General features: G+C 45.4%; 2 protein-coding genes across 2 annotated transcripts; both read right to left on the bottom strand.

The window, feature by feature from the left end:
- Positions 1-4,416: 4,416 nt before the first annotated feature.
- LOC125157361 (histone H2A-Bbd type 1) lies at positions 4,417-4,974 on the bottom strand. Its single transcript, XM_047843993.1, has one exon. The coding sequence runs from the start codon at positions 4,871-4,873 to the stop codon at positions 4,520-4,522; it is 354 nt and encodes a 117-aa protein (XP_047699949.1). The 5' UTR covers positions 4,874-4,974; the 3' UTR covers positions 4,417-4,519.
- Positions 4,975-14,866: 9,892 nt separating this feature from the next.
- On the bottom strand, positions 14,867-15,405 carry LOC125157808 (huntingtin-interacting protein M). The gene has a single exon (XM_047844827.1). The coding sequence runs from the start codon at positions 15,316-15,318 to the stop codon at positions 14,980-14,982; it is 339 nt and encodes a 112-aa protein (XP_047700783.1). The 5' UTR covers positions 15,319-15,405; the 3' UTR covers positions 14,867-14,979.
- Between the last annotated feature and the right edge of the window lie 1,159 nt (positions 15,406-16,564).

The following is a 16,564-nucleotide window of genomic DNA, read 5'->3' as shown; positions in this document are numbered from 1 at the left end:
GAGCTACCTTCTTCATAATCTGCCGTTTTGTATTTCAAAAAAATAACTTTTTTCAGTTTGTTCTGACTTCATCATGACCCTGATTATTCTCTTTAAAATAAACAGAAGTTACATAACTTTTGGATGGTTGTTTATTACATTGCCACTTTAAGTAACAGGTAGCCAAGCTACAACCATTCATGTTCGGAAGCTACCATAATCCTATCCTTTAAAAAAAAATTTTTTTTAAGTTTATGCATTTATTTTGAGAGAGAGAGCAAGTGTCAGTGTGGAGCCTGATGTGGGGCTTGATCTCACGAACCATGAGATCATGACCAGAGCTGAAATCGAGAGTCTCCTGCTTAACAGACTGAGCCACTCAAGTGCCCCTCCATAATCCTAAGTGCTTCAGTGTCCTGGTAATTTTACTTTTTGCTTTCCCAAAATTAATACTAAATGAAAAATGAAACAATAATTCAAAATATATCTTGCAATTAAAACTCTGAGATTTCCCAGAAGGCCCTGAAAGTCACAAAGATTCTGACACCTTGCAAAAGAGAAGTAGTAGAATTATGAGCTTTATTTGATATACTACTGTTTAAGAGTTGCATGGGAACAAATTCTCAAAAGAGGTGGTCAATGTTCTCTAGGTTAAATGTGAATAGGCATAATATTACTAACAAATATTTTAGAAATTGTGTCATATATAAGATGTTCCTAGAGATTTGTCACTATTCTCACTGGCCATTGTTGTTTTTTTTTTTAAGTTTATTTATTTCGAGATTGAGAGAGTGAGCAAGTATGAGTGGGGCAGGGGCAGAGGGAGAGGGAGAGAATCCCAAGCAGGTTCCACTCTGCCAGCACGGAGCCCAGTGCAGGTCTTGAACTCACAAACCATTAGATCATGACCTGAGCCAAAACCAACAGTCAGATGCTTAACCAAATGAGCCACCTGGGCACCCCTGTCCACTGTTTCCATTTAGTGGAATCCTGGTGGTACTTTACCTGATGATATTAAGGCAACAACACTACAATATTGTCAGTGCAACTTCAGTTAATTTTAAATGTTTGATTGCAATCTTACTATTTTAACTTGCAACAAGTATCTTCTAGGTCAGTGCTTTCAAAATGAAGTTATACATAAAACTTATCCCTAGAGCTTTTATTAAAATACACATGTTCAGAACCTGCTCCAGACTTCTTTTAAAATAGTCTTAATCAAAAGACTCATTTTTTTTGAATTGGCTTTATTACCTTCTTTTGCATACCACAGGGGCAAAAAGTAATTTCGCCTTCATTTGCATTATTTTTATGCCCTCCCACAGAAGTTTTTACGTATGAAAAATTATCAGTAATAAATTAACCAGCCATTATACATGTCTGTCTCCTCCAGATTGTTATTTGTTTAATTCTGATGGTTCCCACAAGACCATACAACCAGCTACAGGACAGAGGGCCTGTTTTCAACAAAGGAGTTCTGTCTGAGAACTCCCAAGAAAAAGGACAGGTATTTCCAAGAAGAGGCTCTTGGGTACAGGCTTCTGATGTCACCACATGATCAACTTTAATACCACGTCAGTGGACAGAGTCAGAATTTTCAGAACAAGATAACTGAGAAGAAGTGTTTGTGACACGGCTCAACATAAGATACGGTGGACAAGACCTACTTTGCCAAGTACAAAGATAAAATCAAAGTATGAAATCAATCATTTTATCCTAACCTATCAGCATTTCCCAAAGAAAACGAGTTGTTGATGGCACTTCCCTAGATTCAAGAGACACACTGAACATTCAAAAGACAGTACTGAGGAGTTCATCTTCTTTTTCCCAGAGGAGAACATGAAACGCTGTCTGTCTCAAGGCCCATTTCTCGGGACACAGGAGAGGCGAGAGCCTCAACATCAGGTAGGAGAGACAAGCACGCCTTCTGTGAGGTGAGGAGAGGGGATTACCATCTTGGGGCCAAAGTGCCCCCAAATATAAAATGGAGATCCAAAAGAAGCCCCACGTACTGTAAGAACCTTCCTCAGGAAAAGCTCTTAGAGTGGTAATTGTACATATGCTTCAAGCAGACATTTAAAATAATGTCATCCAACCTCCTCATTTCATAGCCATGGAAGCTGACGTGCCCTCACGTAAACTACATTTCCTGGAGACCAGAACCTACTGAATCTTCACCTGCAGTTGGCAGGAAGAACCGGTCTTGGCTAAGGCTAGGAGGGTTTCATGGCTCTCTGTAACAACCTACCAAGGAGCAGCGGGAGGTCACGCAGGTGGTCAAGGCCTACCAGGACCACCTACCACTTGAGGGCCAGGAAATACCTGGCCAAGCAGACGGAGAGGAGGCTGGAAGAGATACAAAGCTGCTTAAAGAGGCCATAGATGCCTGGGATGGTAGCTCCATGAGCCCCTCCCACATCACCATCACTGAATTATGAAAATAAAGAGTAAAGAAATTTGAAAAAGAATTTTGTGGGGTAGACATGCTGACAGTGTTTCTGTAAATATTTGGTTGAAGGGGAAGTAAGTGCGAAGAAAGGGTTCTTGGAGTTTTACAAGCAAATGTTGTAACAAGCTCTAAATACAACCTCCACACAATTATTCTCAAGATACTTCTGTGAACTAGCTAAAAGCCAGCTGGGTCTTGCTGCCTACACAGATGGTGGCAGGAAGCAGAGAGAGGGTGAGTCCCCAGGCAGAGGGGAGCAGAGAGGAAACCAGGCTGAGGCCTGTCTGGTTCCTGGGTGAACCTCTGGCTGCTTCCTCTGCGTGGCACTCTGTCTCTCCCCAAGGTTCAGCAGGCTGCGGTCTCACAGCCAGTGGCCCAGGCCCCCGGCCATCGCGTGAGATCCAGGCCAGGGGCACCTGGGGAAGCACGCCTAAGCATGTGGTCTACAGAAAGGGAGAGACGTGCAGCTACGCACTCAGGGCGCAGCCTGTGCCGGGCGCTGCGCTATGCGCCAGTTGACAGGCACGCAATGACTTAATCTTTGCAAAAATCCAAAGATGGGGGAACCCTTATTATCCCCATTTCACACGGGAAAGTGCTTTTCAGAGGCAACAGAGGAGTGTCCCAGATCACATGGCTACAAAGTGGTGAACTGGGATGGCCAACCCAGCTCCTCTGATCCCTTTGTCAACGCTGCCTAGGCAACCTCTGACCAGCCCTCTGTGACAGTCCAGGGGGCTGCCGGGGGGGGGGGGGGGCTTGAGCACATGATGAACCGGAGAAAATGTTAAGTGTTGACAGTCACAGGAAGGGGAAAGACTGCCAGAACACTTGATGTGACAACTCTTTTTAACCCAAAACACCACAAGAGTCTTTGTAAGAACTGTATGTCCTCCCGAGTCCAGCACTTGGGACAGAACTTACACACAACACACTTGTACCTCTCCAAACACGTATTCAGCCACTGATAACTCTATGTTGCTCCATCAAGTATATGATCGTAGACGGGTTAGGTGTTTCATGGAGAATGAGATTACTACAGGAGTTTATAATGGAGTATATTTCTAAATAAATCTATTAACAATAACCATTAAGAACTTCATAGGATTGGGACACCTGGGAGGCTCAGTCAAGGGTCTGCCTGTTGGTTTTGGCTCAGGTCATGATCTCACAGTTCCTGGGATCGAGCCCCGCATCGGGCTCTGCGCCGGTGGTAGGGAGTTCCCTTGGGATTCTCCCTCTCCCTCTCGTTCAGCCCCTTCCCTGTATGCTCTCTCTCAAAATAGAGAAACATTAACAAATGGTTTTTAAAAAGAACGTCTAGGATCGCATGTCTTAGGCCAGATGCTACCTTTCATAGTACTATACGGGTGACCAGGGTCCGCGAGAGAGGGCAGAAGGATATACTCCACAGAGTACCGCAGCACTAGCTAATAATCCCTACCTCGAGCCCTTTTTTGGAATGAGGTGGGGTATAAGGCCATCAAATCAACCCGAGCATAGTTCCTTCTACGTGTACCTCTTCATGGTTTCCCCGTCGCTCCTCAATCTTCACGCGAAGCCCTGGCCCGTTAAGTGCGTGTCGGCTGCTATGCCACCCTCTCCACCCACCCCCACTGCCATCACCTCCTGACTTCCACATGGTCTCCGGTCAGGAATAAGGCCTGTGGCACCTCAGTCGTGGTCTTCAGCCCCCACCCTCCTTCTGGGCATTCAACATGCCTGGGAGAGCCACCCCCACCCCGCCAGCCTCCTGGCCTCACAAGCCTGGACTGGCTCAGCGCCAGGGAGGAAGTCTCTTCCCCCTGACCCGCTACTCCCTCAGGGCCACTTCCCGCACCGTCCCCAGCGAAACCACTCCCCGAAATGCCCGAGTCCAGCATCCCACACTGACCGCCCCGCCCACCCTCCACCTCCCGTGGGAGGTCTCCTCCCGGATGTCGGACAGACACCTCCGGCTACCTCCGAATGACAGAAACAGACACCGGTCAGAGGCACGGCCCTGGAGTTAACTCCTTTAATGTCACGTGCAGACACAAGGCCTCCCTCATCTGTGGGCGGCTTCGGGGTCCGGACGAGGGGGCGCGGGCATCACCACTTCCGAACTCGGGGCATCCCATCCACCCGAGGGGAGGTGGTGTTCTCGAGGAGACCCCTGAGGTGCTGGTTGCTGCCCAGGGCTCGCTGCACGTGCTCCGGGGTGATGCGCATCTTGTGGCTGTCCAGAGCCTCCTTGCCCGCCAGCTCCAGGATGTTGGCCGTCAGGTACTCGAGAACGGCGGTCAGGAAGACCGGGGTGGACGCGCTCAGGCGCGGGGCGTAGCGACCCTCTCGCAGCAGGCGCTCCACGCGGCTGACCGGGAATTGCAGCTCGGCTCTCCTGGAGCGGGACACCGCGTGCCTCCTCCGTCTGCGACGGTGCCGGCGGCGGCGCCTCCCAGACATGCCGCGTGCTGGGTTGGAACCCGATCGGCCCGGCCTGACCGTCCCGCTGGCCCGAGGGTGGCAGGATGTCGGCGCCGACTCCTACCAAGTGTGCCCCTCACTGGTCAGGGAGCTGCTTATATGACACCTCCGACATTATGATGTCACTGGTGTCACTGTGCCCTGCTCAGGACTGGCCTGGAAACATCCATGACAGAAACCTGGTCTCCCTGTTGACTGCACTGGACCCTCTTTACGAGGGAACTCTTTCTCCTGGCCCTCAACAGTCTAGTACAAACAAGAACGGGAACCTTTCCACTGACACAGTGCTCTGTCTTGAGGACACTCCCCTCCAGGTTACCTGGTCCCGGCCTTCCACGGTCTTTGAGCTCTTTGACAGCCCTTTGAAAATTGCTAGTCACGGACACACATACTGAATGCTTTGTCCAGTAGAGGTCCAAACTAAACCCAATTTTGCCCCCGTTGACACATTTAAAGATTATCAATATTTCTACGTTCTTTGGATTCTCTTCTGGATTGGTTACAATATCCGCCAATTCCTCATCAGTGAAGACTCTTAACACATTTTCATGTTACATCGATATAAAGGTCATGAGTTCACTCTCTTTGAAAATATCTTCTAACTGTTTTGGAGGTCACAGTGATATGCCCACTAGATTCACCAGTCAGAGCCAGATAAAATTCAAAGACAAAACAGTGTACCTCATTCTCAGTTAATACCCAGGGGTGTCTCATTTCTTCTAGGTGAATCCAAAGCACCAAGAGCACTTTGTTGATTTTTTCTAATTTAAATTTTTAATAATTTTAATTTCCTTCTCTGCTAACTTTGTGTTTCTGTTTCATTTTTGTTCATTTACAGCCAATGATTTATTTTTATCGTTAACCAAAATGACTGGGGGGGGGTGCCTGGGTGGCTCAGTCAGTTAAGCATCCAACTCTTGATTTTGTTTCGGGTCATGAGCTCAGGGTTCACGGGTTCAAGCCCCACGTTGGGCTCCACTCTGGCAATATGGAGCCTGCTTGGGATTCTGTCTCCCTCTCTCTCTGCCCTTCCCCTGCTTGCTCACTCATTCTCTCCCTCTCACAATAAACATTTTTTAAAAAAATGGTTCAGAGTTTGGTTTTAGGATCTGACCATGTGGAAATCTCTCAAAATGAGTCCAAAGAGATCTAGTTTCTTTTGGGTGAAAGACAAAACACAACCTCATTTTCCAGTCTTTGTTCAAATCCATCAAGAACTGCATACTCTCTGAGGGGAGAAGAGCTTTTTGATATCTGGACTGATGAGATTTGCTGTTTCTGTGTTATACTTGACATATGCCTGAAATTATAGGATTGAAGCTATAAGCTCTACTTGTCTGGGCCCATATGTCTCTGTCTTTAATACACAAAGGTCTTCACCTTTGATTGTGTGAGTGTACGATGTTTTCCTACCTCTGAATGATATTAACAGATTGTAAAATCTCTTAAATTAAGGGAGCTCTGTTCTTAAATAGCATTTCTAGATAAATAATTGCTTACACACATTGAGTATTTCCAAATTTTCTTGAAAATAAGGAAACTGAACTATGATACTTTAAATGAGGTAGATTTAAACAATATATATTCTCCAAGAAACTAAATCACAACTATTTTAAGATATCAAATTCAATTTAAGTAAATCTTTAGCAAACAGGACTAGTTCAATCGTTTAGATTTAATGAAAACAACTAAGTCCTTTCTCTTTTATCAGTGTTAACTATAACACAAATATGCATTTATCTACTACTCAGGTATGTTCTTCCTAAACTTATAAGCTTTTACTGACCACATAAACTGGTGTTAATGTATTTTATGTTTAAGATTATGATATATATATATAAATTTATAATTAACCAAATTGAATCACTGGTTGGACAAACTTCATTCTACAAAGCAATCACATTTCATAGTATGCCAACGAGAAGATAATTTTTAAGATTTCTAGATAATGCATAACTTTGGACTGATAGTTAATGGGCATTCAATACATAGCTAATTTTTTTAATGTTTATTTATTTGAGAGGCAGAGAGAACAAGTAGGGAAGGAGAAGACAGAGAGGGACAGAGAGCCCCAAGCAGGCTCACCGAGCCCTGTGAAAGACTCTAATGAATTGTGAGATCATGACCTGAGCTGAAACCAAGAGTTGGATGCTTCACTGAATGAGCCACCCAGGCATCCCATAGATGCCTAATTTTTAAGACACAATGTTGAAACACTGATAACTAGGTATAATTCTAGTTCATATATTTTTGCTTCTTATTTGCATATGCTACAAAGAGGCTCTATTTCTGAGCCTGCCCATGACCATGGTCATTTCTGCCACAGTGAGAAGTTATATAAGTATGTGGCTGAGTAATTCTGGGATAGGTGTGTTCATGAAATCTGCTAAATCCACTAACATGAAAGAAATTCACAATTATTCACCCTGTAGTTTTCACAATAAAATACAAGTGATTTTGCTTAAAAGTTATAACTAACATACATGAGTGAGAGTCCACTAGGAGTTTCAAGATGACGTGGGTTTTCTGTTTCTTTGTTTAAAACAGAATGTTTCTGTTATGGAGTAAAACGGCATGTTGGTTCAGAATGTAACAGACAAATTTGAAGGACAAAACCCGAATGCACACAGAACGTTACGGGAGGTTTGCAAAAAGAGAATCTGCAAAGGAACAAAATTAAAAAAAAAATTTTTTCCAAATCTGGTTCAGTTCTAATAAGTTTGTTCACAAGAATTTCAAAGAGCTCCTGGACCCTTCAGAATCAAATATTAGTGTTGGAAGACCTAGCCTCAGCTTTCAGACAACGATATAAAAGGCATCCAAATTGGCACAAAAGAAGTCAAACCTTCACTCTTCGCAGAGGATGTGATACTCTACACGGAAAACCCAAAAGTTTCCACCAAAAAACTGCTAGAGATGCTAGAGGAATTCAGGAAAGTCGCAGGATATAAAATCAATGTACAGAAATCGGATGCATTTCTATACACCAGTAATGAGGAGGCAGAAAGAGAAACGAGGAATTGATCCCATTTATACACTGCTCCAAAAACCTTAATATACTTAGGAACAAACCTAACCAAAGAGGTAAAAGATCTGTACACTCAAAACTATAGAAAGCTTATGAAAGAAATTGAAGAAGACACAAAGAAATGGAAAAACATTCCATGCTCAAGGAATGGAAGAACAAATATTGCTAAAACGTTGACACTACTGAAAGCAATCTACACATTCAATGCAACATTATCAAAATAACACCAGCATTCTGGGGTGCCTGGGTGGCTCAGTCAATTAAGTGTCTGAATTTGGCTCAGGTCATGATCTCACAGTTTGTGGGTTTGAGCCCCGCGTCGGGCTCTGTGCTGACAGCTCAGAGTCTGGAGCCTGTTTTGGATTCTGTGTCTCCTCCTCTGTCTGCCCCTCCCCTGCTCATGCTGTCTCGCTCTGTCTCTCAATAATAAGTAAACGTTAAAAAACATTTAAAAAAAAGAAAAGAAAAGAAAACCAAAGCTGGAGGCATCACAATCCCAGACTTTATATTACAAAGCTGCAATCATCAAGACAGTACAGTACTGGCAGAGAAACAGACATAGATCAATGGCATAGAATGGAGAACCCAGAAATGGACCTACAAATATATGGCCAACTAATCTTCGACAAAGCAGGAAAGAATATCCAATGGAAAAAAGACAGTCTCTTTAGCAAATGGTACTGGGAGAACTGGACAGAAACATGCAGAAGAATGAAAACGGACCACTTTCTTACACCAGACACAAAAATAAATTCAAAATGGATGAAAGAGTTTAACATCTACAATCAGTTGACTATAAGGAAAGGAAATTACCATCACACAATCAGTTGAAAGTCTAAAGAACAAAAACTGAGATTTCTTGGCAAAGAATTTGGCCACACTGTAACGTAGAAATCTGGCCAGAGTTCCCAGCCTGCTGGACTGCCTTACAGAATTAGGACTTGTTAGATCAGATAACCACATGAACCAATCACATGTATATGTACACACATGCAGAGATAAGATATAGATAGATATAGATATAGATATAGATATATCCTATTGGTTCAGTTTTTTTTTTCTGGAGAACTCTAATGCACCAAGGGGATTTTATTAAAATCCATAAGTCTAGAACCGATTCCATACTTTTTTGAAAAAGGGTAACATCATTATGCTTACAGACACTGAGTCAAAAACTCTTTTTCTGCCTTTTCTTTTACATATGACAGAAAAAGGTAATTTCACATGTAGTTGCACTTTTATTGTTATGCCCTCCCACAAGAGTTTTACTTATGAGAATTATCACCAAGTTGATCTCAGCCATAAGTATCTGTCTCCTCCAGTTTGTTATTTTGATTTACACTGATGCTTCCCTGAAGGCCTTATAAGCCATCTACAGCCCAGAGATTTTGCCTTCAGCAACTAAGGATGGTCTCAGAACCATAAAAAAGGACAGTAACTTAGACACCTCAAGAATAAACTCTTAAGCACAGGCTTCTGATGTCATCACATAATCACCTTTAAGATCATGTCAGTGGACAGAGAATCTCAAAAACACCTTATTTGAGGGGGTGGGTTCATGACACAACTATTACAATGCCCAGTGGAAGAAGACCTGGATTTGCAAATTGAAAGGCCTGAACCATAAAATCAGTCCTTGATCCTAACCCTTTCTGAAATAAAACACAAGTAAAAGTTCTTGAGAGTTGTTGCTCGTGCTTACCCAGAGATCCAATAAACCCCGACATCTCTGTATCCAAGAGAATAGCTTCTTTATCCCAGAGGAGAGTATTACACACTTTCTCTCTTGAGGCTCATCTCTCAGGCTATAGTAGCAGAGGAGCCCCAACAACAGGTACGAGAACAGGACTGGCATACTCACTGTTCTGCCCATTGGCCATGGGACGTTTGGAGAGTTGAGGGTCAGCTCTGGGCCAAAGTGGCCTCAGCTATAAAATGGACACCCTAAAAAATAATTCCTGTCCTCTGTGCCCCACTTACCCACTGTCAGTACAGACTTCTGTTGGGAAAAGCTCAGACTGGTAATTGTACACCTTGAGCAGACCTCTGGAACAATTTTGTCCAACCTCCTCATTTTATAGCTGTGGAAGCTGATGCGCCCCCAAGGAAACCACACCCGTGGGAGACCAGAACCTGACTTTCCTCCCTCTTCTGGCACTCTTCTGTCCCAGGATGTCATGAAAGCTCTCTCCTCCACAGTCGAGTTGGTGAATTCCTTTCATCCTATGTGCCAGAACCCAAGCGTCCCACAAGGACACTACCTGACCTGCCTCCTTGCCGCCAACCGGTTTCCTTTCGATTTTGTTTAAAAAGATGCAGTGGAGAGAGATTTTCCCCGCAGCGATTTCAAAACCCTAAATACATGACGTACCAGTCTTCTGTTTTCATGAAGGACTCTGAAGCAGAAACACTAAATGAAACATCAAATACAGGTCCTATTCGAGGCCTTTCCTAGATTTGAAACCATACTCCTTAAAGAGTAAGATAAAATAAATTCACTCTTACAGTGCTATCCAAATGTGATTTAGGGACTGATGTAGATCATTAAATTATGTTACTGATTAGCGACGACCGGTTCGGAAATGGTCGGCCTTTAGCGACCTTTACAGCAATCATGGGTTTTGCCACAACATTTAAGTGAGTGGAGTCTTCTTGTTGAACAGAGTATATACTAGTTCAGATGGTGCTGAATTCGAGTGAAGAGTCAAATGTAAACTCCATTCTAGTCCTACGAAAATAGGACCACATATCAGTTCACAATCTATCTGAACAACAGAAAATACTGGCCCCATACCAAAGACAGCTGTGAGGAGCACTGTGCTGTTCTAATCTATTGAAGGAGAGAACTTTACCCTTCAGAAAACTGGTGTTAGGATGGTGAGGATAACGAACTCAAGCAACTTTAAGAGACGGGACGGTACTGTAAAGGAGTGACGTACATGGGTCATACATGAGATACAACGGCGAAGGGTGAGCACTGTGGCAAACCAGAGAGGCCCAGTAGTCACGGGACAGCAGCCAGACATCTTCATGTGACAATAAACACGTGTGTGCAGACATGTTGACTTCACCCGAGAAGCCAGTGACTGAGGTTTTTATGTTAAAAATTCTTTATTTTAAATGCTGGCAGCTGATTAATTTTCCTGTAAACACATCACTGTAGGCCTAATGATCCCATCTGCTACCTGCATTCTGGCCACATCCTGTAGGATGTCAGATTGAGGAACTAAGGGAGCCTGGGCCTTCAAACGTCTCTGTTCCCAAAGGCTGTTCTCAGTGGGAGCCCAGCCTAATCCCCATGCCTTGTGCTCATGCCAACCCCGAGCCCACACAACCTTCCAGATTCCCCCAGACTCAACTCTTGGGCTCATCTCTTCTCACACATTATGTTTTCTGCTGTGCTGACCCGTCTCTGACCTCAGCCTGTCCTCATACACCTTTGGATCCCACACCTAGTTTGGCAGCTACACACCCTCCAGCCCCGGACCCCACTCACTCTGGTTTTAGTTTCCCATTCCCAACAGGGCACTGGTCATCAACGGTGTCCTCCCTCCAGGGCCCAAGCTAGAGCTGATCCTTCCTCACCATCCTCCACCTCCTACTTTTTTGAAATGCACAAAGGGCCTAAACTTGGTGGCTCATTCTTTCCCAGGAGCAGTGATTCCCCCTCTCCACCTGCCTCCCCTGAGTGGAGGATTCCTGTGCACGTGTAGGAGGGGGATTTGGCAGGGGCTGCATTTACACCCATCCTGTACTGGCCCTGGCCCCCATGTTTCCTGTGAAATCCACAAGCATAGCTGAAGCACAGTTCTTTTTTTTTTAATTTATTATTTATCGAGAGAGAGAGAATGAATGAATGAATGAATGAATATATGAATGAATCCCAAGCAGGCTCCATGCTGTTAGCACAAAGCCCAACATGGGGCTCCGTCCCAAGAACCATGAGATTATGACCTGAGCTAAAACCAAGAGTCAGCCGCTTAACTGGTTCAGTCACCCAGGCTCCCCTGAAGTACAATTCTTAAAGGGATGGCAGTATTGCCCTGCCTGATTGTCCCATGCCCCTGTGACCACAGAGGGCTTGCCAACACAGGGTCATTAAACCTTCAAATTCCACTTTGGACACCAGACAGTGTGAAGGAGCCCAGGAAGTCTGGCTCCCTACAGGTGTCACAGAGACCATTAGTGTGGACTACTGCATGGACTGTAAAGTGACCACCTGACCACACAGGTCTGCTAACCCAACATGGTTTATCCACCTACACTCACCTCTCTGGCCTTAATGTTTATTTTCAAGAGAGAGAGAGAGAGAGAGAGAGAGAGAGAGAGAGAGAGAGCAAGCAAGCAAGCAAGGGAGGGGCAGAGAGAGAGGGAGACACAGAATCCGAAGCAGGGTCCAGGTTCTCAGCTGTGGGCACAGAGCTGGATGTGTGACTCAAAACCACGAACCATGAGACCATGACCTGAGCCAAAGCTGGACGCTTAACAGACTGAGCCCCTGAGGTGCTCCTCTCTGGCCTTTATAAATTCCTTTGCTGGGCCTTCTGGTGAAGTACCCAGGGGACTATTTTGTGCTAAAACAAGCCAAAGCCATGAGCCAAACCAACTGCTTCTAAAAATCAGACAGCTTTTTAACCAACATATCAAGATCTTAGCACACTGACTGATTCCCTGGCATGATCCACCCTGGAGGCAGTCCCTGTTGGCTGAAGGACACTGAAATATGAGAAACCATGCCCTGGTCACAAAGAAACTCAACTTCAGGGATGAGGTGGCAATGTGGCTGCTATCCTGTAACCAGGTGAAGGCGAATCTCCACCTGCAACTGCGAGACAGACAGACAGAGAGAGAGAGAGAGAGAGAAATACCTGCTTGCTACTCAAATGAACACAGGAGTAACAGTTGAGCTTGGCTAAGGCAAAGAGGGCTTCCTGGCTCTCTACAATAAATCACAACTTGGAAAGGCAGACATCTTGACAGTGAGGTTTCTGTAACTATTTGGTTGAATGGCATTGTGGAGCAAGAAAAGTTTCTTGGATTTGTACGAGCACATATTCAAATCAGCTCTAAACACAACCCTGATACTATTATTGTCAGGACACTCCTATGAAGTAGGTAAAGGCTAAACCAACACCATACTTTAAAAGATGGTGGCAGGAAGCAGAGAGAGGGTGAGTCCCCAGGCAGAGGGGAGCAGAGAGGAAACCAGGCTGAGGCCTGTCTGGTTCCTGGGTGTACCTCTGGCTGCTTCCTCTGCGTGGCACTCTGTCTCTCCCCAAGGTTCAGCAGGCTGCGGTCTCACAGCCAGTGGCCCAGGCCCCCGGCCATCGCGTGAGATCCAGGCCAGGGGCACCTGGGGAAGCACGCCTAAGCATGTGGTCTACAGAAAGGGAGAGACGTGCAGCTACGCACTCAGGGCGCAGCCTGTGCCGGGCGCTGCGCTATGCGCCAGTTGACAGGCACGCAATGACTTAATCTTTGCAAAAATCCAAAGATGGGGGAACCCTTATTATCCCCATTTCACACGGGAAAGTGCTTTTCAGAGGCAACAGAGGAGTGTCCCAGATCACATGGCCACAAAGTGGTGAACTGGGATGGCCAACCCAGCTCCTCTGATCCCTTTGTCAACGCTGCCTAGGCAACCTCTGACCAGCCCTCTGTGACAGTCCAGGGGGCTGCAGGGGGGTGGGGGTGGGGGGGGCCCTTGAGCACATGATGAACAGGAGAAAATATTAAATGTTGACAGTCACAGGAAGGGGAAAGACTGCCACAACACTTGACATGACAACTCTTTTTAACCCAAAACACCACAAGAGTCTTTGTAAGAACTATATGTCCTCCCGAGTCCAGCACTTGGGACAGAACTTACACACAACACACTTGTACCTCTCCAAACACATATTCAGCCACTGATAACTCTATGTTGCTCCATCAAGTATATGATCGTAGACGGGTTAGGTGTTTCATGGAGAATGAGATTACTACAGGAGTTTATAATGGAGTATATTTCTAAATAAATCTATTAACAATAACCATTAAGAACTTCATAGGATTGGGACACCTGGGAGGCTCAGTCAAGGGTCTGCCTGTTGGTTTTGGCTCAGGTCATGATCTCACAGTTCCTGGGATCGAGCCCCGCATCGGGCTCTGCGCCGGTGGTAGGGAGTTCCCTTGGGATTCTCCCTCTCCCTCTCGTTCAGCCCCTTCCCTGTATGCTCTCTCTCAAAATAGAGAAACATTAACAAATGGTTTTTAAAAAGAACGTCTAGGATCGCATGTCTTAGGCCAGATGCTACCTTTCATAGTACTATACGGGTGACCAGGGTCCGCGAGAGAGGGCAGAAGGATATACTCCACAGAGTACCGCAGCACTAGCTAATAATCCCTACCTCGAGCCCTTTTTTGGAATGAGGCGGGGTATAAGGCCATCAAATCAACCCGAGCATAGTTCCTTCTATGTGTAACTCTTCATGGTTTCCCCGTCGCTCCTCAATCTTCACGCGAAGCCCTGGCCCGTTAAGTGCGTGTCGGCTGCTATGCCACCCTCTCCACCCACCCCCACTGCCATCACCTCCTGACTTCCACATGGTCTCCGGTCAGGAATAAGGCCTGTGGCACCTCAGTCGTGGTCTTCAGCCCCCACCCTCCTTCTGGGCATTCAACATGCCTGGGAGAGCCACCCCCACCCCGCCAGCCTCCTGGCCTCACAAGCCTGGACTGGCTCAGCGCCAGTGAGGAAGTCTCTTCCCCCTGACCCGCTACTCCCTCACGGCCGCTTCCCGCACCGTCCCCAGCGAAACCGCTCCCCGAAATGCCCGAGTCCAGCATCCCACACTGATCACCCTGTCCACCCTCCACTCCCCATGGGAGATCTCCTCCCAGATGTCTGATAGACACCTCCAACGCAGAATGGCAGAAACAGAAGTCAGTCAGAAGCATGGCACTAGATTGAACTCGTTTATTTACTGATGACAGAGGCCAACGATTCCTCAGCTATGAGAAGCTTTGTCTAAGACTACGGCTGTGAGGACTCCCTCCAGGGTCTGGGACCCAGTCTTTAGCCACTTCTCCTGGGTCCAGGCATCTCATCAAGCAGAGTGAAGTTCACATTCTTCACGTTTTGGGGGGGCTGTCTGTTGCTGCCAACACCTCTATCATCTTGTGGGACGGTGTGCATATTGCTATTGATGGCCTCATTGGCTACCATCTCTAGGATGTAGTCAGTAAGGTGGTCAAGCATGGTAAGGCGGAAACGATTTATGGATGAATCCGAGCCTTGGGCATGTTGATCCTCAAGCAGGAGGCGGTCCACGTAGCTCAAAGGACACTTTAGCTCACTTCTTATAAGATGGGATGGAGTCTGACAGGAGCTCACCTGGATTTTTTTCCCCGACATGATGTTGGCTGGGTTTGGCTCCAATCAGCTCTGCTTCCTTCTCCAGTTGGATTAGGTCTCTCAAGATACCAGCAGTTAACCCTCCCCACTACATGCCCCTGCTCTTGCTCCTCATTGGTCAGGGAGCTGCCTTTGTGACATCTTACACTTTGTGATGTTACTGGTGCCCATTGTGTCATCAGGCATCAACCTGGAAACGTCCAGGACAGGAACCTGGTCACCCTAATGACTGGACCTGATTTTGACAAAACTATAATTTTCTGCTTATTTTAACATTATAAAGATAAATATGTGTTTCAATGGAAAACTTTTCTGTCTTAGGACACCACTCCACATTATCTGATTCTAGCCTTCTATTGTCTCTGAGGTCTTTTATAATCCTTTGTTATAGGTAGTGATAAATATGTAAAATGTGTTATCTAGGAGACATTACATTGACCCCCCCCATGATATAATAAGACCACTTTTGCCTCAATTTATACATTGATTTAAATATTCTTGATTACATTTCCTGCATCTCATCCTTGGATTCTCTGTGAACCTGTTATAACCTCTTCCCATTCCCTCATTGATTAAACAGAATCTTTTAACACATGTTTATTTCATATCTGTATTAGTGTCTTGATTTTACACTGTTTGAGAAATACCCCTTGATCATTTTGGAAACCATAATGGGATGTTTATATGTCAGAATCAGGTAAACATTGTTGAGAAACAGAAGTGTACCTTGGGCTTAGTTTAACCCCAGTTGTCTTCTTGGCTGTCCTAGGGGAAGCCAAAGCACCAAGAGATGTTGCCTCTCATTTCTCTCATTTAAATTTTCCTCTCCACTAAGTTTGTGTTTCTGCTTTCTTTTAGGTTCATTTACAGCTGATAACAGTTATATACCCTCTTGTGGCAAAAGAGAGAAGTAGAAGGAAGAGAGGAGTCTCTGATCCAAGTAATGGGGATCAAGGAGACAAACGTACATAAGTTTCAATCTGGGAATTATCTTTTGTGGCTTCAGGCTCCTCCCTCTGGTCACATGACTTTACCTGCAACCATGGCTCTGTCCTCAAAATCTTCTTTCCTTTATTTTGAATGGAGCACATGCTTATAGCTGAGTAGTTTTATCACCTTGTCAAATTTTTGGAGTTCCATAGCCGCCTTTTATTTCTTCATCTATCCTTTCAGTTAAAGATGGCATTGTTTCTGCTGATTCAACATACTCAAAAGTCTTGTAGTCTCCCATTTGTGCCTTGGGGAT

The sequence above is a fragment of the Prionailurus viverrinus genome, chromosome X (genome assembly GCF_022837055.1).
Source record: "Prionailurus viverrinus isolate Anna chromosome X, UM_Priviv_1.0, whole genome shotgun sequence".
Classification (NCBI taxonomy): Eukaryota; Metazoa; Chordata; class Mammalia; order Carnivora; family Felidae; genus Prionailurus; species Prionailurus viverrinus.
This window is presented reverse-complemented; position numbering and strand designations above follow the sequence as displayed.